The 25713-nt window shown below is 36.3% G+C and overlaps 2 protein-coding genes across 3 annotated transcripts; one reads left to right on the forward strand and one right to left on the reverse strand.

The window, feature by feature from the left end:
- Nucleotides 1–2438: 2438 nt before the first annotated feature.
- LOC307008659 (uncharacterized protein) lies at nucleotides 2439–5995 on the forward strand. Of its 2 annotated transcripts, XM_079631652.1 has the most exons (7): nucleotides 2439–2821; nucleotides 3691–4389; nucleotides 4684–4729; nucleotides 4818–4909; nucleotides 5116–5226; nucleotides 5335–5611; nucleotides 5701–5995. In XM_079631652.1, exons 2-7 carry the CDS (start codon nucleotides 4199–4201, stop codon nucleotides 5905–5907), a joined length of 924 nt encoding a protein of 307 aa, XP_079487778.1. In that variant the 5' UTR covers nucleotides 2439–2821; nucleotides 3691–4198; the 3' UTR covers nucleotides 5908–5995. The 2 variants fall into 2 exon arrangements, with proteins under 2 accessions (XP_079487778.1, XP_079487777.1); XM_079631651.1 differs by having other exon boundaries at nucleotides 2439–4389.
- A 29-nt stretch (nucleotides 5996–6024) lies between these two features.
- Nucleotides 6025–10533, reverse strand: LOC307008337 (uncharacterized protein). Its single transcript, XM_079631079.1, has 5 exons — nucleotides 10261–10533; nucleotides 10002–10157; nucleotides 6915–7029; nucleotides 6636–6762; nucleotides 6025–6499 (listed from the first exon to the last, which is right to left on the reverse strand). Exons 1-3 carry the CDS (start codon nucleotides 10363–10365, stop codon nucleotides 6916–6918), a joined length of 375 nt encoding a protein of 124 aa, XP_079487205.1. The 5' UTR covers nucleotides 10366–10533; the 3' UTR covers nucleotides 6025–6499; nucleotides 6636–6762; nucleotide 6915.
- Nucleotides 10534–25713: the final 15180 nt, after the last annotated feature.

Below are 25713 nucleotides of genomic sequence, written 5' to 3' on the forward strand. Positions count from 1 at the left end.
GTGCTCAGAGCAACACTCATGCTCCTTCCTCTCTTCACTTCCACCATCATCCTCAATCACATCTTCTCTATCTTTCTACACATGAAGGATACATTTGATATTAACCTCTTATGCTAATTATAACCTACTATAATAAAACACACTACAATGTTAGTGTCACTTAACACCTCTCAAACAAAATGGCTAAACATGGTTTGCTTTCATTTTGAACTATATTACTGTAGCTCACCTTGTCTCAAATCCAAGGAAGAGGATGAAGAGACTTTTCACAGCAAATTTTAATGTGTTAAATTAACACTCACAGTGTGAAAATTAAAACTTTTTCAGGGTTTATATAGGTCCACACTAAATAGAGTTAAACTAACACTTTAAATAGTGTTACATTTTTTACACTTGATTAGTAAGTGTTAACCGTTAACACCATTAGTGTTTCCCCCCTCATTTACACCAAGTTAGTGTTGAAACTACACTAGGTGTGTCAATATCTTAACACCAAGAGATTTATTTCTGCACTAATATAGTGTTAAAGGAACACTCCGACTTTTTGGGACTTTAGCCTATTCAACTTATCCCCCAGAGTTAGATGAGTCCATACATACCTTTTTCATCTCCGTGCGTGCTAAAAGTCTGTTTGACGCACCCACCGCTAGCCTAGCTTAGCACAAAGACTGGATGTAAATGGTTGCAGCTAGCATACTAATCCAAATAAGTGACAAAATAACGCAAACATTTTCCTATTTACATGTTGTGATTTGTATAGTCACAGAGTGTACAAAAAACAAAGTCACATGAGACACAGACATATTTTAACTGTATAAATACTGGGAACTATATTCCCTGAAGGCGAAGCACTGCTACTTGGGCGGAGTGATAACCGCAGCACCTTAGACGCACAATGGTGAGGAGCAGAGAGTTCGTTCAGAGCGTGTCTCAGGTGCGCTGCGGTTATCACTCCGCCCAAGTAGCAGTGCTTCGCCCTCAGATAATATAGTTCCCAGTATTTATACAGTTAAAATATGTCTTTGTCTCATGTGACTTTGTTTTTTGTACACTCTGTGACTATACAAATCACAACATGTAAATAGGAAAATGTTTGCGTTATTTTGTCACTTATTTGGATTAGTATGCTAGCTGCAACCATTTACATCCAGTCTTTGTGCTAAGCTAGGCTAGCGGTGGGTGCGTCAAACAGACTTATAGCACGCACGGAGATGAAAAAGGTATGTATGGACTCATCTAACTCTGGGGGATAAGTTGAATAGGCTAAAGTCCCAAAAAGTCGGAGTGTTCCTTTAATACAAACCCTGATTAAGGTAATTAAGTGTAATCAGTATTTGACTAAAAATACATGTGCATTCAGTTAAATAAGTCAACACGCTGTATCAGTTTGACATTTTATTTTCAACAACACAGATGTAACAATTACACCAACACAAAAGAAGGTACAATATATTCACCATCATCTGACCCATATAAACACTGCAGATAATATGTTGCTACATAAGGCCTGTAGAACTTCAAGCTGTTGGCTTTTACAAGGTCACCCAACTCACAGTATCTCTGTACTTTAAATGCATGAATATGTTCTGAAAAACGTTCTGTGAAAAGTTTGTCGACAATAAAATACACCGTGCTGTCAATGAAAAGTATTTTCCGAATCTGACTGAAAACAGGAATTTCATCCTCAATTTCATTACATACAATGAGGTCTTGTCTATATTCTGTCCCATCTATTTTGACCCAGTTCATGGAATGCATGCTTGTCTGTATGGGATTCTGTAGCATTGCTGCCAACATTTCACCATTGTCAACATCATTCCAACAAAATGTTTTCATTGGTCCACACTCAACTTAACTAAATGGTACCAACTATGAGGGCATTCTGTCTAAAATTCTCTTAGATCGCGCATCTCGATTATCAAAATGAATGTATTCCCTCGAATTAACTTTGTGAGTTCTATGCTGCCCTTGCCTCCCCCTTCTCGTTTTTGGGATAGGCTACAGAGCATAATTACTAAATTTGTATGGAATGGCAAACGTCCACGTCTTAAACTTTCCACGATGCAACGAGATAGATTCGAGGGTGGACTTGCACTTCCGAATTTTAAGTTATATCACTGGGCTTTTATACTACGTCCCCTGCTTAGCTGGTATAATGACAAAATGGATGTTTCGTGGCGTTCCTTAGAGGAAAATTTAGTTCTTCCTCTGAAGTTAGATGAAGTTTTATTTGCCAATATTCCTCTAAAAAAGTGTACGCTCCGTTTCGGTCCTTTAGTGTCACACGCTCTGTCGGTCTGGAGAGCAGCAGAAAAAAGCTTGTAATATCCGTTCTAATTGGAATCTATGGAGTCAAATTAGGGCCATATATATCTGCAAAATAAAAAAATGTTTCGCAAAAAAAAAAAAAAAAATCGCAAAAATAAAAAAAATAAAAATAGAGAATTGAGAAAAAAATGCTTTTTTGCAAGTAAAAAATAATAATTGCAAAAGAAAAGTTAACCACTGAGAGAAAAAATAAAGTTTAGCAAAGTAAAACTTCAGCAGCATTGACTTTGCAACACATATTTCCCTTTGCGCCGCTCCTTTAAATCCGCGTTTCAGTCATCCGTGCCTCTGCGGCGCACGCTTTCCTTTGCGTTTCCTTTTTCTTTGCGCCTCGCTTTGTGGCCCTGATTTGACGTGGGGGGTGGGGTCAAGAGGTTGGGGTGTGTACAAGGGATGAAGGCGCGTCCCTCTCGCTTACGTCATCAGCGCGAGCCCCAGACCGAGTGAATCGATCGAAATGGCGGAGCAGAGACATGCGGGTGATGGATCACAGGTATGTATTATTGATAGCTTTCTTCTTCTTATTATTATTAGACTCCTATATTATTAATAACAGATACTTCAGACTGGCTAGAGGGTGGTATTTAGCGGGGTTTTGAAGTAAAATTAGTTGAGTAACATTTATGTGTGGAGTGGCTATTAATATTATGTGTGGAGAGCTTTCACTGAACATCATAATCTCATTTTTTTGACGGAGATGGGCCTGTAGAGGCTTTTTGCATCTGAAATCTTTAAATGTGATCCGCAAAAAAAATCACAATATAGTATGTGTGGTGGAAATGGCATACAGACATACGTTACTGCATCCGCCATGTTCTGTTGTCATGTGACCGGTATGTTCTTTGACCTGAGACGTTAAGAGTAACTGCAACCTTTACCTAGGCGTCAGCATAAATAAGGCTGTCACGATTAACAGACATTATATTGTACATGATTTATTTATGAACAGCTTGTGGGTGAAATAGGTAAAATACTGTTGCACCCGAAAGCTAGAGGTCGAAAACTCAAAATAAGCGCATTAGAGGAAGACAATAACACACATCATTTTATCAATATTCAATATTTTATCAAGTATATTAATAATAATGATGATGATGTTCGACTGGTGTTGCTTTTTCAAATGCACGTTATTAGTGACTCAAACTCGAACTGCTTTTACATAGAGCAGCATTTCCTACTGATCAGAATCGTGAAAGTACTCAAATAAGAAACAATCGTGCACAAAACACACACAGATGCATGCACAGAACACAACATGCACACACCAGCCAAACTCCTAAGGGTGTTTTAACTTTAGCTGACTCGCATATCAATTTGTAAATCATTTTTTATAAATTTAATCAAATAAATTCTTATCTTTAGGTCCATGGACCTAATGATGCCACAAGTCACCAGTTGGGAAGGATGATCATGGAAAGACTGCTATCCAAACTGCAGGATACAATGAGTCGCCTACCCCTAGATTTAGATTATTTGCAGTTTTTATGCGGTCATGAGCTTCTCTTCATTTCATCAGTCTATGATCAAATTTCAGTCCCAGAGGAACTCCTTGGTGAACTGTCAACCTTGAAAAACACAGTGGATAGGCATATTGACAATAACAATGAACCTATTACTGCCCTTAAAGTGGAATTTGGAGTTAAGGGGCCCCCAAAGTTTATCATCTCCAGAGAACATCTTCAGTACCTAGTTAATATGCAGCTATCTGTTCCATGTATTGCCGAGCTTCTTGGTGTCAACAAGGACAATCAAACGTCGCCTCACTGAGTATGGCATTTCTCTAAAGGACACCTACAGTAAAATCACAGATGAAGAACTTGACAACCTAGTGAGGTCAATCAAAGCTAAAAGTCCACACCTAGGCCATAGAATGGTGAAGGGACACTTACAAGCCTTGGGTCATCGTGTGCCATGGACAAGAGTTTGGGATTCCATGCATCGAGTGGACTCTGCTGGAATACTAGCAAGAATTACACAATTGAGATGTGTAGTCAGAAGGACTTATTCCGTCAAGGGTCCTCTTCATCTTGTTCACGTAGACACAAACCATAAGCTGATAAGGTATGTCATGCGTGTCAAGCCATTGATGTAATGCTACTGATAAAAGTATATGTGACCCTTTCTGTGAAAATATCACATATTGTGATCACATTACATTATGTGAAGTCATTATTTGTGAGTTTGTGTTTTCTAATTCTATTTAAATTCTTTGAAAATGTATGAAGGAATATAAGTAATGCCCAAGGTTTTTTTGATATTTGATATATTTAATCCTTAAAAATGACTTATGCATGTGAGTTTCTCTACAGTTTACATGTGCATTTCAACTGGTAATAACAGATTATCTTTTATCAGATATGGCTTTGTGATATTCGGTGCCATTGATGGGTACTCCAGAAAGGTATTTTTCTCTTTCTTTAATGCATTGTTGGTCTATAAATTTTGTACAAATCAAATTCCTGATGGTCTAACTTTACTTTGTCTCTCAGATCACGTACCTTGGAGCTGCAACAGATAACAAGGCATCCACTGGCCTCGGTTTTTTCCTTCAGTCAGTGGAGAGACATGGGTTTCCATTGAGGTAAGACAACTTGCATCATGAGTGTGTATGAATGCTTTGTTACCTCCAGTAATGATTGATTGCTTTTGTGAACGTCACTTTGGATAAAAGCGTAAGCTAAATGTAAATTAATCCCTGCTTGTTTAAACATGGTTAACATAAGTTTTTTAAATATTGTTAGGTTTCTTTTCTAAAATACCTTGTCATATTTAATTTTTTACATTTAGAGTTCGAGGAGACCAAGGTGTTGAAAATGTCGAGATTGCCAGATGTATGTTTTCTGTGCGAGGTTGTGGCAGGGGAAGCTACATCTCCGGAAAAAGCGTGCATAACCAGCGGTAAGCAGCAATATAAATTAGTTAAAGCTTGATATGAATTTTAAAGTGTTCTGTTTCTAAGAATGATGATTTGTTAAACATTACAAACTGTTTATCTTCCATTTTTAGCATTGAGCGCCTTTGGCGTGACATATGGATGGCAGTTACAAACATCTATTATGATGTTTTGCACAGCCTTGAAGAGGAAGGATTACTAGAGCCAACCAACAGCCTTCACCTCTTTTGTTGTCAGTTTGTGTTCCTGCCTCGTCTCCAGGCCAGCCTTGACTCCTTTACTAGCGGGTGGAATAACCATCCTCTCCGCACAGAGCGTAATCGAAGCCCAGACCAGTTGTGGGAAATTGGACTCCTGCAAAACCCTGTCACTCCTCCAGTCCCATCTGAGGTATTAAGAATTTGTGCCTTTTAATGTATGTAATATTTTCATGCAAGATATTGCCCCAATGTCCATGAACTATTACCAACTTTTAACAGATTGCACAAGGCGACGACTCTGACTGGGACACAGACAGCATCTCTGACCAGCCGTGGACAGGAATTGTAGTTCCTCCAGTCGAATGCCCCTTAACTGAAGAACTTAAGGCCCAAATTCAAACTTTTTTTAACCCAACCTCACACTCTCAAAACTATGGAAGAGACAAGTATTTAGAAGTTTTAAATTTTGTGCAGCTTCATTCTTAATTGACACTAAATCAATAATTGAATTGACCAAATGATCAATTTAGAAGCAAATCAACATTCAATTCAATAAAAAACAAACTTAAGTTGACATTGCATGGTTTTATTTTCTGTATTGGCTATATTTAAAGCAGAAAAAGACTTGTTTAACAACTTGTGTTCTCTTAACACATGCATTTAGATATACAATTTTACAATATGTAACACGTTGTGTTCTCTACACATACACAGTAAATTTCAAGAACATTTACCAATGTATAAAAGGTTTTTCAAATGTACAATTCCATACATTTAGTAGCATTTTAAATTCTGTTAAAACCGTCATCAAACTGAATGGCTTGCAACATGACTGATTTAAAAGAACTGTAGTCGCCCATGTGTACTGTGGGAAATGTAATTTTTCTGGCACAGGCACTTACAACTGGGAAGCATATTTTATGTTCTGGCATCCTCTGCATACACTCATGGTCAAAATTCAGAGAAATCTTGAACTCTTTAAGTTCTGACATTAGAAGAGGTTTGTGTCCCTGGCCAGTGAGCCATTGCATTACACGGGGGACAGTTAAGGGCAGGATGTCTCCGTCAGGGTTATCCTCTACAAGCAAAAGAACTTGTTATCTCTAGGGTTGGTATTGTCTGAATTAGATCAATTACATTTTAACATTAATTTGTGTAATCTGCAGTTTTTTTTAACTATATTTATACTAAATCAACTGTCAGTTCATACATACCACAGCTTTCAATTTCTTGGAGAAAGTCTTGCAGAAAGTTGATTATAGCCATTTCATAAGTCTCTCGTACTGATCCCTTCTCCGACATTTTCGGAACAATGTTCTGCATGATGAAGTCTGCATCAGCCTGTGGGGAAAAACAACCAATCCCTGAGATCGAACCCAAGCCCTTGGGCTATGCTAGCACTGTTATCTAACCAATAAGCTACAGGAAACCATTACTGAGGTATTAAAGGGATAGTTCACTTTGAAATTAATTTTTGATACGTTTTAGCTTACCTCAAGGGCATCCAAGATGTAGGTGTCTTTGTTTCCACAGTATTTTAAATTTTGATATTTTTAGGTCAAACCGTTCTTGTCTGACAGTCATATCATGCAGGTCTATGGGGTCCACCTCAAAGAGCATACACAGAGAAGTCCAAATTAAACATGATTTAATAACTCGTAAATGTAAGTACACATTGATGGCCTAAGACACGAAACGAGCGGTTTGTGTGAGAAAACGAACAGGATTTATATAGTTTTTACCTCTTGTAACACAGCCACGTCCAAGTGATGTGAGGGCGCGAGCGCTTCCTGGTGTGTGACGTGTGCGCAGACTGGTGCATAGATGTATACACTAGAAGTCGCCTTGGCTACGGCAGTTCATTGGAACGAATGTCTTTAATGCGAAATCTAGTGTATATATATATATCTATGCACCAGTCTGCGCACACGTCACACAGAAGGAAGCGCCCTCAGATCACTTGGTCGTGGCTGTGTTACAAGAGGTAAAAACTATATAAATCCTGTTCGTTTTCTCACACAAACCGCTCGTTTCGTGTCTTAGGCCATCAATGTGTACTTACATTTACGAGTCATTAAATCATGTTTAATTTGGACTTCTCTGTGCGTGCTCTTTAAGGTGGACCCCATAGACCTGCATGATATGACTGACAGACAAGAACGGTTTGACCTAAAAATATAAAAATTGAAAATACTGTGGAAACAAAGACTAGGTGTCTTTGTTTCCACAGTATTTTCAATTTTGATATCTTGGATGCCCTTGAGGTCAGCTAAAACATATCAAAAATTAATTTCAAAGTGAACTATCCCTTTAAGAGCAATCCATTTTCTACTATTATTTTTTGTAAGGAACAAGTGTTTGACAATTATTTTTTAACTTGGCAAATAATTTTCCTATATATAATATTCCTAAAATGAAACCATTTCTAAAATGAAAAACAAGATAGGCAAATATTTTATTTTTTTCAGTTATTGATACCTTATCATCATTATCCACCACATCAGGGACAAAGAACTGCTGGCAAAGTCCTGAATGGTTTTCCAGGATGTCCACAAAATTGTAGACTTCAAGACCTTTTCGGATATGCTTCAACAAAGGGACCAAACGTAGAGTTGCATGCAGCACAATTGATCTGAAAAAAGAACCAGGAAATTCTTGCATAATATAGACAGTGTTGTGGCCAATCGGTATATCTGGTAGGCAGCAAAATTAAACCTGTTTGCAAGGTTTCAAATGTAAAGTTATAAGACTTTTTCTGACCTTATTATGGCCTCTTTGTTCTCAGGTTTAATGGCCCCAGTAAAACCACAGTTAATTATTTGATCATTCCATGCAGAGAGATCAGTTTCTTCTTCCTCCACCTGAAAACACAAACACGTAAACTGTGACAAATGGTGTGCTTGCGTAGAAATAGCTTTTATGAAACCAGATTTTATTTTGAAAAAAAAATTACTACCTTTTTAATCAAATTATAAAGTTCAGCATCATCCACATCATCTATAGTGAGAGTTGATTCATCCAAGTCTCCAGATGAGAGATAATCAAAGCACCACGGCCTCAAGAAACGGGGGGCAGGCCCACCCTGAGCGAGACTAACCGAAAACACTTCTCCAGCAGTCCTGAAAGAAAAATACAAAGTAATATTTAGTTGTATGCAAAAATGACAACTGACATGTTACTACAATGTAAAATATTACTAACCTAAAAAAATCCCTTCTCCAGATTACTTAGGGAGTAGATGGGGCTCTTCCCTCTCTGGTGTCCTCTATGCTCAAAGAGGTGTTTCTCAATCTCACCAATCAAATCTACAAACAAATATACAAACAAATGTACATGTTAAAAAAGAATGTTATTTACTACATTGTACAATTATAAGCACATTAAAACATACCAAATCTCATAATGACACATGTGGTAACTTTGTTTTTCTAAACTTTAAATTGTTACGATGAATATAAAAACCTAATAAGGCGATTGTGAACCTGACTTGCCTGAAAGAAATTCCTTACGAATGGCACCTGTGTCAACACCTGCTTCCCCCAAAAACGTTACACGCAAAGTATTGCCCGGGGTTCCTCTCTTTTGTCTTTGCCACTGCACCATAGCTCTTTGATAGAAGTCAGTTCGAGAAACACAGATCTTGAAATCCTTGCTGTCATCTACTCTACTTGCCAACAAACGCAATACATCATCTGGACTATAAAAACAGGAAAAAAAGATTAGTAAAGAATTCTGATGTCTCAGGGTTGTTAAAATGTAATAAATACAGACTGTACCATTTCATGTCTGGGCCTTGGTTTTGCTGTACTGGTGTGCCACACGGAGGACTGCTCTCATAATCCAGTGTCTGTAATATACTGAGTATATACCCAATGGTTAGATTGACTTCTTATAACATTTACAACATGTTATAACACTTATAATACTTAAAACATGTTTTTAATACATAACCTTATTAAATGTCTGTAAAAGTACCTATCTCCACAAACACTTGCATGCATGGGCAACTCTGTCTGTGAAAATGTGTCTAAACAAATGGGACACTGTCCCTCATCCTATAAATGGCAAAAGGACAACTGATTAAGTATTATACAATAAAATCCCAATTAAAACACAATTGGTTATTTCCACACTCCAATCAAGTAATTTGTTTAATTGGTCACTTTAAATACTTTGGTCACCAAGTATTTTGCAAGATCTAAACAAGCACTCGCTGTTTCAGTTTTTTTAACTTTACAAAAAACATTGATTCAGTTCTAAATGTTTAGTAAATTGTATTGACTTCTAACATTTGTGTAGTGTTTTAAAACTATAAAAATAGGGCATTCTTCTCAACCAGTGTTATTTACCTCTTGCAAAATGGTCTTTATGTGCCAATGAGAGACAGTATAATTACAATCAATTAATCAAAAGTGCTTGACAATAAGGCACTACAAAGAAAATACCATTACCGTTAGTAATAAAATCTTAACATGGCATCTAATTAATTTTACTAACTGCACTGGTCCTTATGCACTTATATTAAAATTAAAAGCAAATGTATTCTCAAATTAAAAACACAGCATTTTCGTTTAGCTCACCTCAAAACTTGTGGTGGGTGTAGGAGACCAAGTTTGTGTTGAAGTGGTGGGTGTAGGAGACCAAGTGTGTGTAGAAGCTGGGGCTGTAGGGGTAACTGCTCTGGTAATCTCACCAACTACTTTTACATCATCATCATCATCATCATCTTCAGTAGTCTGAAATGACAATACGAGATATACATTCTGCCTAAAAGAAAACTTAACTGAAAAATGTTATAATAAATTCTACTAAAAAAATGTCATTGTGTAAACAACATACCTCATCATTAGCTGACTGTGTGCAGCCACCACAAGATTTAACATGCAAGTACAAAACTGGTAGTGGCATTGTGGTTTTACAAGTACGACACTCAACCTTTGGCATCTTCGCAAACTCTTCTGCTGAGAATGGCAGTGGATCAAGACATCAACTCATCTTGAAGAGGGACCATATACAGTGCTGTTTTTCCAGCGGTGGTAGCCATTTTGAGAAGGCTGCCTGTATAACCCTCGGAGTCTGGAGGAACAACAGTAAGCTTTCTTCTTCCATTCCCACCTGACAATTTAAAAACACATGAACAAATCCAGCAATAAAAGGTCTTTACTATATAATTGGGCTTTATACTGTAGCTAAAAACGACGTCAAAAAACAGTGCTTCCCATACTCTATTAACACTTCCCTGTGTACTATTATTAAAAAAGGATGTAGCCTGGGATTTAACGTTAGAATGCCAGGGGAAATGTTCAATTAAAAACTACCTATGGAAATTACTTGCACTGCAGTATACTCTACTCAGATATTCATGTTTGTGTCTGTTCTGGTTGACAGTACAGCATTCCTGGTGCCTTATAAAGTAACCACCCTCCAGTAAGTGACTTCATCTTTGGATATTCAGCTTCAAGGAGCTTGCATAACTGAAATAAACATGAAACAGAACAAGGGCTCTCAAACAACCATACAAAGTAAAAACTAAATCTTTATCACATAGAAAATTTTACGTGCATTTGTTTGTCATTTTTATACATACTAATTCACATTTTACTATGTTTAAGCAAATTATGTTCATTCAACTCAGCACGTTTTGAAAGTGGAATATTACTTTGAAGCAGTTAATTATATATTATTCGCAGGGTGATATAGAAATAATCCTGCTCTAAAATCAGATGGCACAAACTAACAAATTTGATTGTACTATAAAATAAACTTACATCCGAATGGTTCACATTGGATGAAATTGTAATCACCCGTTTTCCTAGTCCGGCCTGTTCAAGCTCTTCAGAAGGTGTGGGTGAGGTGTCAGTGTTGCTGCTCATTAAATATATGGAAACAGCAAATGGTTTCCAAGGTGTGGCTTTCACATGTATTTGTGGATTTGGAGTTTTCTTCTTTGATTTTTTAAACATCCCAGGAAAAGATCTACAAATAATAAAACAATGTTAATTATAATAGTAAACACTCAAAAGACAATTGTTAAGATAATTAGATGTGGATGCGGCAACCTGGCCATATCCTGCTCTATTCGAGGCTGAGAAATAGCAGGAGGCTGCTGTCGTTGTTGTGGCTGCTGCTGCTGACCCTGAGCTGACTGAATCTGACCAAGGCTTTGGGTCAGAAGACCTATTAAATTCTGTGCAGCTGTACAGACATCTGAATACTCTCTCTGTTAAATATGTCATGACAACATCATATAGGATTATCTGGATCAGGGGTTTTAAAAACTCAGTTCCTGGAGGGCAACAACTCTGCACAGTTTAGCTCAAACCCTAATCAAACACATCTGATTCAGCTAATCAAGATCTTCAGGATGACTAGAAACCTCCAAACAGGTGTGGGTTGGAGCTGGTTTGAGCTAAACTGTGCAGAGCTGTGGCCCTCCAGGAATTGAGTTTCACACAACTGATCTAGAATAAGTGCATTAACAATGTATCATATAAACAACATCACAGCTTTTAAACATAATCTATAGGGATGTGACCTACTGTATATAAATCAACTTGTTCGGTATCAGAAAGAGGTTTATTTCAAATTATGTTTGCACATACAAGGCATTTGTTTTGAATTATATGTTTTTTAATTTACAGTATATGTTGAGAGACACCTTTGGCATCGTTTATAGTCCATAATACAACTAGGGCGTGGATAATAATAATAATAATTATTATTTATTAATTATAAAACAACGTGAAAGGTGTGCATATCGAGAGAAATGTACAGCCGCCGACGATTAACGTTAGCTAATCGCCACATTAACCGCATTAATTGATCTCTAACTTACTTAACTTGAGCAAACGCGTTGATACACATAGTTACATATAGTTATCGGTCTATCTAGCGAACTTGAAGAAAGCTATCAATAATACATACCTGTGATCCATCACCCGCATGTCTCTGCTCCGCCATTTCGATCGATTCACTCGGTCTGGGGCTCGCGCTGATGACGTAAGCGAGAGGGACGCGCCTTCATCCCTTGTACACACCCCAACCTCTTGACCCCACCCCCCACGTCAAATCAGGGCCACAAAGCGAGGCGCAAAGAAAAAGGAAACGCAAAGGAAAGCGTGCGCCGCAGAGGCACGGATGACTGAAACGCGGATTTAAAGGAGCGGCGCAAAGGGAAATATGTGTTGCAAAGTCAATGCTGCTGAAGTTTTACTTTGCTAAACTTTATTTTTTCTCTCAGTGGTTAACTTTTCTTTTGCAATTATTATTTTTTACTTGCAAAAAAGCATTTTTTTCTCAATTCTCTATTTTTATTTGCAAAATTTTTTTTTTTTTTGCGTTTTTTTTTTTTTTTTTTTGCGAAACATTTTTTTATTTTGCAGATATATATGGCCCTAATTTGACTCCATAGGAATCCCTACTCTCCTATCTTTAATAATGATGGTTTGCTAATTGGTAAGCGCCCAATAAAGATTGGCCAGTGTCGACAGTGGTTCGACAAAGGAATTCATTCTTTGGGTGATTTAATGGGTGATAGAGGCCTTCACTCCTTTGAAGAACTTTCCATTCAATTTAACCTTCAGAGCTCTACCTTTTTTTTTACTTACAGTTGAGGGCAGCCATGAAGACTTATGGGGTTCCTTGGTTGGCTCCTCTTAAAGATCACCCTTTACTTAAAGTGTTATGTGAGACTCGGGGAACAAGAGGTTTGGTTTCTAAATTATATAATTTTTTTTCTGGAAAAAATGCATCCTCCTCTAACAATAGACTCTTCATGGCGGGCAGATATTCCGGACCTTTCCCCCAGTTTTAATTGGGACAGTGTTTGGGTGATGGTAATGCATGCCTCAAGGAATCCGGATCATCAACAAATCCATTTTAATTTTATTCATAGGACTTATATGACTCCACGTAAACTATATAGTATGAAGCTTAAACCTGATCCTAATTGCACGCTGTTGCCATACAGGGGAAATTGGTACTTTTTTTCACATGATTTGGGAATGCCCTGGGGTTGCTTACTTTTGGAATATGGTAAAAGTAAGTTTGTCCACATTATTGAATGTTTCGGCCCCTTTCTCCCCATCTGTTTTTATTTTAGATGATCTTTCTGATATCCAACTTCACAAAACTCAGAAACGAGTGTTTTTAGCTGGTTTGACGGCCGCTAAGAAAATAGTAGCAACGAGATGGAAACCTCCACATTCTCTTAATAAGCAGTATTGGGTTCTCACATTTATAGATGTGGTGTATCTTGAATTGTCCACTGCACGCATCCATGGCGCAAGAGAGGACACCATTAGACTCTGGGCCCAAACATTGGAAAAACTCAAGGGTTTACTGAGTTGAAATCCAAGATGGCCGCTTGGAGTAAGATGGCTGCAACAGTTTCTCTCTGCTCAAAGGCCTGATGAAATCCATTAAAATCATCAAATTGCACTGACATCCAACAAAAGTCAAGACTGCTTGGAGTACAATGGCCACTACTGCTAAAATAGTAGCTGAAATGGCGGAAATAAAAAATTCCCTGAATTTTATGTCAAGGGAAATAAGTGAAGTGGTGGAGCAACAAAGAAAACTGACAGGCCTTATGGATGAGATCAGGCAACTAAAAACTATTATTCAACAGAAGGATGAACGTATTGAGCTCCTGGAACAAAGGGTGGATGACTTGGAACAATATTCCAGAGCTGATGACCTTGTAATCACCGGTCTAGAGACTAGGCATCAAAGTTACGCCCGGGCTACAGGCCTATCTGGTTATCAACAAGGTGAGGATGCACCATCTGAGGAGCTGGAAACCCTGGAGCAACAAGTGGTGCGCTTCATGAAGAGTAAATTCATTCCTCTGGACAATCAGCAAATTTCAGCATGTTACATTCTTCCAAGTAAGGACAAAAAAAATAAACCTAAAATTATTGTCAAGATTGCAAGCAGAAGGCACAAGGTGGAAATCCTGAAGGAAGCTAAGAAGCTTAAAGGAGTGTATATAAATGAGCACTTGACAAAGAAAAATGCAGAAATTGCATGGACCAGCCGTACCCTGAAAAAGGAAAACAAAATTCAATCAACCTGGACCAGGAATGGAAAAGTTTTCATCCGAACGAATGGACCTCCGGAACAAGTTAAGGTGATTGTGGTGAGAAAAATGAAGGACCTGGATCCGTACAAATGACAATAGTAAGTGCACCATTTTTATTTATTTTTTCCTCTTTTTTTTTCCGGCTTGATTATTGGATCTCTTATAAAGAACTCATGACTCTTTCATTTAAGACTGAAGCCTTTGCTGCAAGTGTTGATTATAAAGAACGTGATACCTATGATTTTGAAAATAATGTGGATCCAGAGACTAATTTGTTTAATCATATTAGGAACTCTTGTCAGTATTACACTGAGGAACAATTCAAGGAGGTACAAATTGAACAAGTATTTTCTTTTATTCATTTCAATTGCAGAAGTTTATCAAAACATTTTTCTGAAATCAAACGTTTTTTGGAGACTCTTAAAGGAAGATTTAAGTTAATTGCTTTATCTGAAACATGGATAAAGAAAGGCAAGGAGGTTGATCTGAAATTAAAGGGCTATGATTTATATGTTACCAACAGAGCTAATAGGACTGGAGGGGGAGTTGGCCCTCTATGTCTATAATGAATTGAAATGTAGACCAGTTAAATGCATGACAACAGCCATTAATGATATAATGGAAAGTGTGGCTGTAGAAATAGAATTAGAACAAAATAAGAATATGGTTGTTGCATGTGTATATAGAAAACCAGGATCAAAAATGGAATTCTTTATAGATAAATTAGAAGAAATGATAATTTGTGGAGATTATAATATTGATCTTCTAAAGGTAGATTCACATATACAAAACTCAGATTTTTTTGAGACATTATATAAAAACGGGTTGTATCCATTAATAACGAAGCAGAATAACCACAACTAGTGCAACTTTAATAGATAATATATTTACAAATGTTTTGGAGAATCACATTACTAGTGGGTTGGTAATAAATGAAATAAGCGACCATCTGCCTATATTTGCAATATTTGACTATAAGTTGCCTATGAAAACAGTATACCATCAAATATATAAAAGAAAAAGGAGTGCTGATCATATTAATAAGTTTAAGAATGATCTAATTAAACAAGAGTGGAAAGAGGTGTACACAGATGATGTAAATAATGCTTATAATTATTTTCTTAAATGTTATATTACTCTGTATAATAAGCATTGTCCTGAGATCCCATGGAGATCCAAACAAAGGCAAAATAGTAAACCTTGGATAACAAACGGATAAAAAAATGCCTCTAAAAAGAAAAATAGACTTTATAAGGAGTTTATCAAATCAAGAACAGACAATGCAGAAAAATGTTATAAGAAATACAAAAATAAGTTGACTGATATATTGAGACAAGCAAAAAAGGACTATTATAATCGAATGTTACATGAAAATAAAAATAATTTAAAGGCTACATGGAATATTCTGAACAATGTAATTGGGAATAAGACTGGACGAACGGAACTACCTAAATATTTTGAAAAGGACAATAGGGTGATTGATAATAAAGATGAAATGGTCCATGAACTAAATCAATTCTTTGTAAATGTAGGATCTAACTTAGCAAACGAAATACCAATATCTAGTAATCAGCTAGGGGGAGTCTGGAAAAGGGAAAATAGGATTATGCAGTCAATGTATCTAGGTGAGGTGACTGAAAATGAAATATTTTCTGTGGTTCAGAAGCTAAAAAACAAGACCTCAACGGATAGTGATGGTATTGACATAAAAATAATAAAGAACACAATAGATTGCATTATTAAACCATTACATTATATAATTAATTATTCTTTTACAGAAGGAGTTTTTCCACATAGTATGAAAATAGCTAAGGTAATACCTTTCTTTAAAACTGGAGATAAACATATTTTTAATAACTATAGACCAGTATCTCTCCTACCTCAATTTTCTACAGTGTTGGAAAAACTCTTTGTTAATAAATTAGATAACTTTATTGAAAAACATGAATTATTAAATGAAAATCAGTACGGATTTAGGTCAAATAGGTCTACAGGCTTGGCTATCGCGAAAATTATTGAAGACTTAACAACTGCAATAGACAAAAAATAAATACACAATAGGAGTGTTCATTGATTTGAAGAAGGCATTTGACACTATAGATCATCAAATTCTTATTTCTAAATTATATACTTATGGAATTAGAGGAGTTGTACTGGACTGGTTAATCAGCTATTTACAACAACGACAACAATATGTTGAGTTTGACGGTCATAGGTCAGAATGTATGAATATTGAATGCGGACTTCCACAAGGCTCAATTTTAGGACCCAAACTTTTTATTTTATATATAAATGAGATTTGTGAGGTTTCAAAAAAATTACACTACGTATTATTTGCAGACGATACAAATTTATACAGTTCAGGAAATGACTTGAAAACTTTAGCTAATAATATTGAAGATGAAATGGTTAAACTAAAATTGTGGTTTGATGTAAATAAATTATCTTTAAATTTGAATAAGACAAAGTTTTATGATATTCAGCAATAAAAGAAAGGAGGAAGTCAGCTTATCTATAAATAATGTAAATATCGAGAAGGTGTCTGAAATTAGATTTTTAGGAGTCACCTCAGATGAAAAATTGACGTGGAAAAGTCATATATTGCATGTAAAAAATAAAATGGCAAAAAGCCTATTTATTTTGAATAAGGTTAAATACAGTTTACCGTATAATACAATGAAAATGTTATATTGTGTAGAAATATGGGGAAATACATATCATAGTAACACTATGCCTTTATTTATGTTGCAGAAAAGAGCCATTCACATTATTTTCAAAGCAGGATATAGAGACCACACAAATCCACTCTTTATTAGGTCAGGATTATTAAATCAAGTTACAAACTTTATTAGTGATGTTTAAAGCTAGAAGCAAAGCTCTTCCACATGACTTACAAAAGTTATTTGTTTTTACTTCTAAAGATGGAAATCACAGACGGCCGTATGACTTTAAACATCTAATAGCACGAACAAATCTGAAACAAATGTGTTGGTCTGTTGCTGGAGTAAAAGCATGGAATCTTCTAAGGAAAGATTTAAAATGTTGTAAAAATATTTTGGAATTTAAAAAGAGTTATAAAAAGAAACAACTTGAATTATATCAAACTGAATTTTGATTTGGACTGTACGTGGTCAATGTAAAAAATTTAAACAAATATCAGATATGTTGGATATTGGGTGATGGTGGAGGGAACAATGTTAATGCCATCTACTATTTATGTCTATAAAGGGGGCAGATAAATATAAGAATATTATTCTTCCATCTGCTCCTTTCTGATCATGGAAATGTAAAGGAAAAAAAAAAAGTAAGTGAATTGTATGTGATTAGTACAAACAATGCATTTTCATGAAAAGAATAAAAGAAAATTAATGAAAATGAAAATGAATTAATACATCCCCCCCCCCTCCCCTCTCTCCTCGCTCTCTCTGGTTTTATGGTCACGTCATTTTATTTTATTTTTGTTGTTCTTGTTCATCTGGTTAATTTATTTCTTCCTTAATAATTTTTCTGTATCTTTGTTATCCTACGGATATAGTGCCCTATATATATTTATTTTTGATTGTTATTATCTTAATTGATTTATTCATTTTTATTTACTATTTGTTTCTTTTTTCATACTGGGGTAATTGCTGATTGTTTGTCTTTGTCATTATATGTCATGTTTAAACGATGTTAAAACAATAAAAATTTGATAACAAAAAAACTTGACTAAATGGTGTCATTTCCCAAAGATAGCCTATTGACATCTGATGACTTTTTGCCAGAGATTTGGTGATGTTTTTGAAATTCTTTAGTGTATTCTTAAAAACGTTATGCTTAGCCTCGAACCTCATGCTCCACATGTGCACTAACGGTCCAACTTTACGAATACAGGCTGGATAATGCACCATAAAATGGTGTTTGGGCAGTAAGTTTTTTTTGTGGATATAACTCTTTAAATAATTCATGGTGCTAAATTGTTAAATACTTCAGGAGGACAGTCATGCCTTTAGCAATACAAGGGGAAAACACCAGGTTTAGAATTTGAAGTAAGAGCTGGAGCAAATGCCAATTTTTATCACCTAAGGGTCCAATATCACCAAAGAGCAATGGAATGTTTTTGACGAGACAGAGTGCCTGGATATAATTCAGCCCTATGCTATGTCCACTGTGCTCTAGATTAACCTTTGTAGGACAGGCAATTCACTCAGTGTAACACATTTTTCTGAAAGATACTCAAACAGTAGTTTCATTTCAAATTGCACAACTCCTTCCAGGAGGTCATGCATCACATCTAGAGAGTAGTTGCGGCACACATGAAAATACTGCAGACTATTGAGTGTTGAGTTTCTTTTGAGGCCATGTGTTGACTTGAGTTGAGGGTCAGATCCTAACTCACTGCAGTGTTGTTCATAAACATGACTAGATCTGCTAATTGATCATGGCGGAAGGCAACACAGGCGTGCTGGTTGCTCTGCTACTTTACACACTTTTTGTAAAGTCCACACTGCCGGTAAAAAACGTTTATACTAAGGACACAACTGGTAATAACATCTTAAACAACTGGTTTGACAAGGAGGCGTATTGGCACGAGCAAACAAACAAGATCAAGATCAAAACTATCTTGTGAGAGACAAAAATTTGCTTTGTTACGAAATAAAGTGAAAAGACAACTACGAAAAGCAAAGGCAGACAATTATTTAAAAAAGTTTTTATCACAATAATTAAAAATTGTCATGGAAACTCAAAAGCGATTTGGGAACAGATCAATTAACTAACTGGTAAAACTTTTTCTAGTAATAACTCAATACAGCTAAAGAACAATGGCATACTTTTGCAGGATCCATCTGCTGTGGCACAGACAATAAATGAGTATTTTGTTGATTCTGTTGATACCATAGCCAAAAGTTTTCCTGTGAAATATAACAACTTACCTGTCATTAGCTCAGATTTGTTAATTGAGCCCCCACTATATCCAAAATCTGCATCCATATTTGATGTGGAAAAGGCAATTACACAGCTTGAGTCTTCAAGAGCAAAAGACGTGAATGGGATGGACACATCATGCTAAAACAAATAGGTCAGTCAATTATGGGTCAAGTCAAGTCATCTTTATTTATATAGCGCTTTTTACAATACAGATTGTATCAAAGCAGCCTCACAGTGATAACATGAAAATAATACAAAAAACAATTTCATCATCGTCCACCTTTAAGGCAGATCTATAATATTGTTGAATATTAAATGTCCCCAACTAAGCAAGCCAGAAGGTAAGGCAACAGCGGCAAGGAACCAAAACTCCATCAGGGACAGAATGGAGTAAAAAACCTTGGGAGAACCCAGGCTCAGTCGGGGGCCAGTTCTCCTCTGGCCAATGAGTGAACAGTGTATGAAGTTCAGAATGAATCAGAGTATTTGTCCAGTTCCGGTTGGTTGAAGTCGGAGTGGAGAGGAGGAGAGACCGGTTGACACTTCAGGTCAGCGGCGGCGTCGTCGTCGTGTCCAGGCGCTGGTCCTTCATCAGATCTGGATACGGCCTGGTTCCGGTGGACAGCAGTAAACCTCGGGATAGACAGAGAGACTAATATTAGCGTAGACGCCATCCTTCTTATGATGTACCAAGTACATCAGGATTTACGGGAAGTGTTCCCGGTCCCGGCTGTTCTAAACTATGCAGCCTAATTATATAAGTCTATAATGTGTTATGTGTATGCTAGGCCGAAGAGATGTGTTTTTAGTCTAGCTTTGAACTGACAGAGTGTGCCTGCTTCCCGGACAATGGTAGGAAGACTGTTCCAGAGTTTTGGTGCTAAGTAGGAAAAGGATCTACCGCCAGCAGTCGATTTTGATATTCTAGGTATTATTAACTGGCCGGAGTTTTGAGATGGCAGTAGACGTGAAGGACTATAATGCGTTAAGAGCTCGCTCAAGTACTGCGGAGCTAAACCATTTAGTGCTTTGTAAGTGATCAGCAATATTTTAAAATGTATACGATGTTTAATAGGCAGCCAATGCAGTGTTGACAGAACAGGGCTAATATGGTCATACTTCCTGGTTCTAGTAAGAACTCGAGCTGCTGCGTTTTGAACTAGCTGTAGTTTGTTTATTAAGCGTGCAGGGCAACCACCCAGTAGAGCATTACAATAATCTAGCCTTGAGGTCATAAACGCATGAACTAATTGTTTTGCATTATTCATTGAGAGCATGGGTCCACTAACACATATTATTAATGTGTCACTAGATCAAGAGTCATGGAAACTTGCTAGTGTCATTCCTATATTTAAAGGTGGTAACACCCTTCTTACATCTAATTACCGACCTATTAGCATTTTGCCAACAGTATCTAAAGTTTTTGAAAAACTGGTTGCTAACCAAATCACCAATCATCTGAATTGCAGCTCTTTTCCTTTGCACTCAATGCAGTTTGGATTTAGGGCTAATCATTCTACAGAGACAGCAACATGTTATTTTCTGGAAAAGGTTAAATCAAATATGGACAAAGGAGGGATAGTGGGAGCAATTTTTTTTTAGATCTTCGCAAAGCATTCGACACAGTTAATCATTCAGTTTTACTGCACAAACTTCATGCATTTAATTTTTCCTCAAAATTCATTAGCCTCATTAATTCATACCTTTTATCTTGTTCACAAAGTGTAATAATTGACCAATATAATTCTACCCCCTTAATATTATCAACTGGTGTTCCACAGGGTTCAATTATAGGTCCAATTCTTTTCAGTTCATACATTAACGATTTGCCATCCTTGTGTAAGAACTGTGACACTCTGATGTATGCAGATGACACAGTTGTCTTGGCCTGTGGAAAATCCACAGAGGAAGTGGCCTCAAAACTAACAGAGGCCGTCATTGATCTCAATCTGGATTGAGCAATCCTGTCTGCATTTGAACATATCTAAAACAGTTACCATGTTCTTTTCAAAAAACAATATACACATAAAACCCGAAATTTTTATATTTGGAGAAACAGGTCGTCACAGAATATAAATATTTAGGATTACAAACCTCAAAACTCAAAAACTTCAAAACTCACATCAAAAAAGTTAGTAATAGGATTAAGTTCAGTTTAGCAAACTTCAGATTCATTTTTATTTTATTTGTTTATACGTTTATTTATAGGGACAGTACAAAAAAAGCTGGAAAATATGTATTGCACATAGAGAGTATAGCGAAAGCTTATTTGCATCTCAGGTCCCTAGAAAGGCTTTTCTAGACAAAATAAAAAATTCATTTAAAAATTTGTTACATTACACTTTTACATACTAAAATTATAAAATTTAAATATGCGTGCAGTTCTGCTTTATTTTAAACCACCGCTTTACCTTCAATGTAAAGGACTTTATTTCAAATATTGCCTTAACCTGTTAGCCTGAAGCGCCACTTTTGAAAAATCCCCAGAAATTGCATACCCAACCTAAAACAGATACAGTTAATAGACCCTTTGTCCTAAAAGCACAAGTACGGTCTCATTTGAAAGCTGACACCTGGCACTTTATTGGAAATGTAGAATGAATTATTGTCATAATGAAAAAAAAAATGAATAGCTTCAAAGTTGTGTAAGTTATTAGAAATTTATTTTTATGAAACATCTTCATGCAAATTAAATTGAAGTTGGCCCGTCAGCACTCTAGAAATGCACTCCAGCTAAAGACACATGTCTGACCATGTTATATTTAAAATTTGAAGGTGATAAGTCTAAAACTCTGTATTTTGTTAAATGTTTTTCAAGATCATCTCAAATGACTTTATTTTGAATTGACTCTAAAATGCAAACTTGTGTTTATTGTCATCTATAAGCATCTATTCAGTCTATTGTCTCTATTGTTTTGTGGTGCAAACGAGCCCCATTCAGTGTCAGTCTCTCCTGCTCACATGCACACCTCTCCAGCCTGCTTATGGCCATAAATATGCTTTTCCTTTGTCTCCATTATAATGGCTAACGACTGCTATTCACGCTGTTTCACCCCCTAATTTCTTTCATAATTATCACTTCACATTTGAAACTGTATCAAATGCCTTTCTTAAATAAAGAAATATTTCAGTAAGCATTCCGATTTAGAAAAAATCATAAAAAATAACAGCTAGATGGCAGGTGCAACTGGAGAGCTAGCTAGCATGTTAGCTTAGCACACCATCAATACACGACAATTTAAGGCAAGGCAAGGCAAGTTTATTTATATAGCACATTTCATACACAATGGTAATTCAAAGTGCTTTACATAGAAGAAATTAAAATAATCAAAAGAAATAAGAATAATTAAAACAGTTTAGAGTAAAAAATAAAAATAAAATAAAATACAGTGCAAACAGTCGGACGAACAGTGGCACAGTGCTCATTCAGTAAATGCAATGTTAAACAGAAGTGTTTTGTGAGAAACATGAGATTAAAATGTTGTGAGAATTTATGAGATTAAAACCATGTGTGTGCTCCAAATTTACTTTATAGCGCAAGTCGAGTGTTTTAAATAATCTTCTATGAGCTTATTTGGCTTCAGAAAAGAAAATCAGACAGAATATATATTAGTTGATGGTATTCTGCACGACGAAAAAGTCTATATCGATTAGCATTACATTATAAATATAATCTATTATTATAAAAATACCTGACATGGCTCGAAGAACACAGGTAAATCAAATATCATTGCAATCATGTTTATTGTCTTCAAAACATCTTTATCTGCATGTTAAAGCGATCTCTGAAAGCTAGATTTGTTATTGTGAGTGACGTCCTGGAAGGTCACATGGTATGGCTCTTCTTCATGTGCAGTGCATCCATATATGGATTATTCTGTGTATCTCTGGCGCCCTCAGTCTGCTGTATGGATTGAAAACACAGTACATCAGAGTATCCAGCGCGCATTATGATTACATGGACGCCTTTTGATATAAATTCAATAAATATTATTCCTGTCTATAGAAATCTGATGTAAACCTATGAGAATCTATCAATATTTCTCCAAATCTGCACATTTTTGAGCCAAAAGCCCTGAGGGACGTTGTTTTGTCACGCGTTCTCATGACAACACGGGAGTTTTTTTTATGAATGGACGCGGCTGAAGCTCATAATTCATATTAAAGGTATCGACTCATTTTTTCAATACATAAATCCTGACACAAATTAAGACATAACCGTCACTATAAGTTTCTCAGAATACAATAGTGGTCAAATACTGAAACGTGAGACTTATATCTTTTTAATGATGTATAGTTTGTCAAGGTAATAACATTAAATCTGATAGTAACTTTGAACTATATAAAAAAAAAAAAACACTTCAGTGCGTCCTCGCTCTGGTGAAGGCTAACAGGTTTAAACTCATTTGGCAACAGGTTCCAGAGTTTGGAGCCCTGAACAGAAAAGGCTCTTTGCCCTTGTGTAGTCCTACGAAAAGTAATCCTACAATTCCCACCTTCCGAACTCCTAGTGATTCTACTTGTATCATCCTGTCTGTTTATCAATTTACATAAAACAGAGTGTGCCTTATTGTGCAAACATTTACAAATCAATTTTATATATGACAGTTTTTTTTTAATTGATAAAACTTAGCATATTAAATGTTTTTAAAACATTGCAGTGATGCCATAGAAAAGGCTTTTTATCCATTATTTGTATAGCTCGATTATACAACATTTCAAATTTTTTATTTAAGGAATCACTTGTTTGAGTCCAAACTGTAATACAGTATGAAATGCGGGACAAGATCATTCCATGCATAAAAAGATGTGCTGCCTCAATTGAAATATATTTTCTAATAAGTCTGAAACAATTTAGAATAATCCTTACCATTTTTGTGAGCTTTTTTATACGTTTGTCAAATTTAAAGTAACACCATGTAGCTTTTGCTCTCGGGTCCCCCTACAGTTGGGAAACAGTATTGTCTTCTACTACTGAGGTAAAATCTGTCATGGTTACACCAGGGGATATACGTGCATTTGTTGACAAGACGATACCCCCGAACTCTGCAGGAGGAGTTCTCACGTCGTGGGCAGACTGTAGCGTTGCGTGTGAAATGTCTTCATCCCAGGTACAGTGGCATATATGTCAGCATGTCATGTGAATATAATGGGTTCATGGGTTTTATTTTTTTCAACGGCCAAAAGATCACGTAGCTCACGTTTACAAGCCCGCGTCATTATAGTATTGCCTACTGTTTTACATAATGGATATGCTAATTCAATTCAATGTTTGTGTGGTAGGTAATAGCCATATATGTCAATATTATAATATCAAGCTACCATAGATGAATCTGCAAATTTGAATAATCGATTTGCATTATAGCCTGAGGCAAGACACTTTCACCAGAAAAATAAACAAACAAACATGACTATCAGCCTGTAGTCATTAGGATTGTTATCCTAAAAGATGATTTTGTCTGTCTAATCATGTAACTATTACTAGTCCGACAGCATGACGGCCAAGTCAGCATCGGTCCCTCCTCCTCCTTTAGCTCACGCCAGCGAGTGAACGCTGGACCAATGTTGATCCTCGTCCGGCCTTTGATTTTATAACTCTACCTTTTTTCTCTTCCTAGTCTCCTCCGACAAAACCTCTGCCTCCTTCGGTTTAGTTGCTGCTTCGGCCGTGACAACAACTTACAGACGCTATACCAGCCGACAAACAGACGCTAGTTGGGCTCTCACGTCCGAATTTCATTGTTTGAGGAAGTGGGGGAAGTGAGGTATGCCGTAAAGCAGTCGAATGTTGTAGTTCTTTTTGTGCTTGGGTTACTACCCGAACCCTGAAGCTCCGTAGTGCCAGTAAAAGCGACACAGACCCCGTCAGGCGATGGCAGACGTGTCATTCAACCTATTGTAAGTCGATGTACCATCACAAGAGTCTTGGAAATATATTATGAAGGTTGAAAAACTCCTTGGTGTTACTTTAAGTTGTGAGTCTAAAACAATACCTAAAAAGTTAAACTAATCTAACTCCTCTATTTCTTTATTATTTACTCAAATTATTACTTTTTTCTTTTTGCTTTCTATTAGAAAAACACAGTTTTCTTAACATTCAGAGTAAGATGATTTTCCTGGAGCCATATATATATTCTTTCCATTTGTTCATTTAAAACTGCAGCAACCTTGGCAGATGACTTAGCCGATGTATAAATTATCAGCATAAAGCTGACATTCAACATCTGGACAACAACATTACAGACTTCGTTTTAACAGAAGCTGCTAAATTATATTTCTTTTCCATGATTTTATCCCACATA

The sequence above is a fragment of the Phoxinus phoxinus genome, assembly GCF_949152265.1.
Source record: "Phoxinus phoxinus genome assembly, chromosome: 12".
In the NCBI taxonomy this organism is placed as follows: domain Eukaryota; kingdom Metazoa; phylum Chordata; class Actinopteri; order Cypriniformes; family Leuciscidae; genus Phoxinus; species Phoxinus phoxinus.

Coding starts and splice junctions, on each gene's coding strand:
- LOC307008337 (XM_079631079.1), bottom strand. CDS start 10,365: ATGCCAAAGGTTGAGTGTCGTACTTGTAAAACCACAATGCCACTACCA. Junction 10,158..10,260: donor CACAGTCAGCTAATGATGAG/GTATGTTGTTTA, acceptor TTGTCATTTCAG/ACTACTGAAGATGATGATGA. Junction 7,030..10,001: donor CACCCACCACAAGTTTTGAG/GTGAGCTAAACG, acceptor ATGCTCTTTGAG/GTGGACCCCATAGACCTGCA.
- LOC307008659 (XM_079631651.1), top strand. CDS start 4,199: ATGGTGAAGGGACACTTACAAGCCTTGGGTCATCGTGTGCCATGGACA. Junction 5,227..5,334: donor AAAAGCGTGCATAACCAGCG/GTAAGCAGCAAT, acceptor TTCCATTTTTAG/CATTGAGCGCCTTTGGCGTG. Junction 5,612..5,700: donor CTCCTCCAGTCCCATCTGAG/GTATTAAGAATT, acceptor AACTTTTAACAG/ATTGCACAAGGCGACGACTC.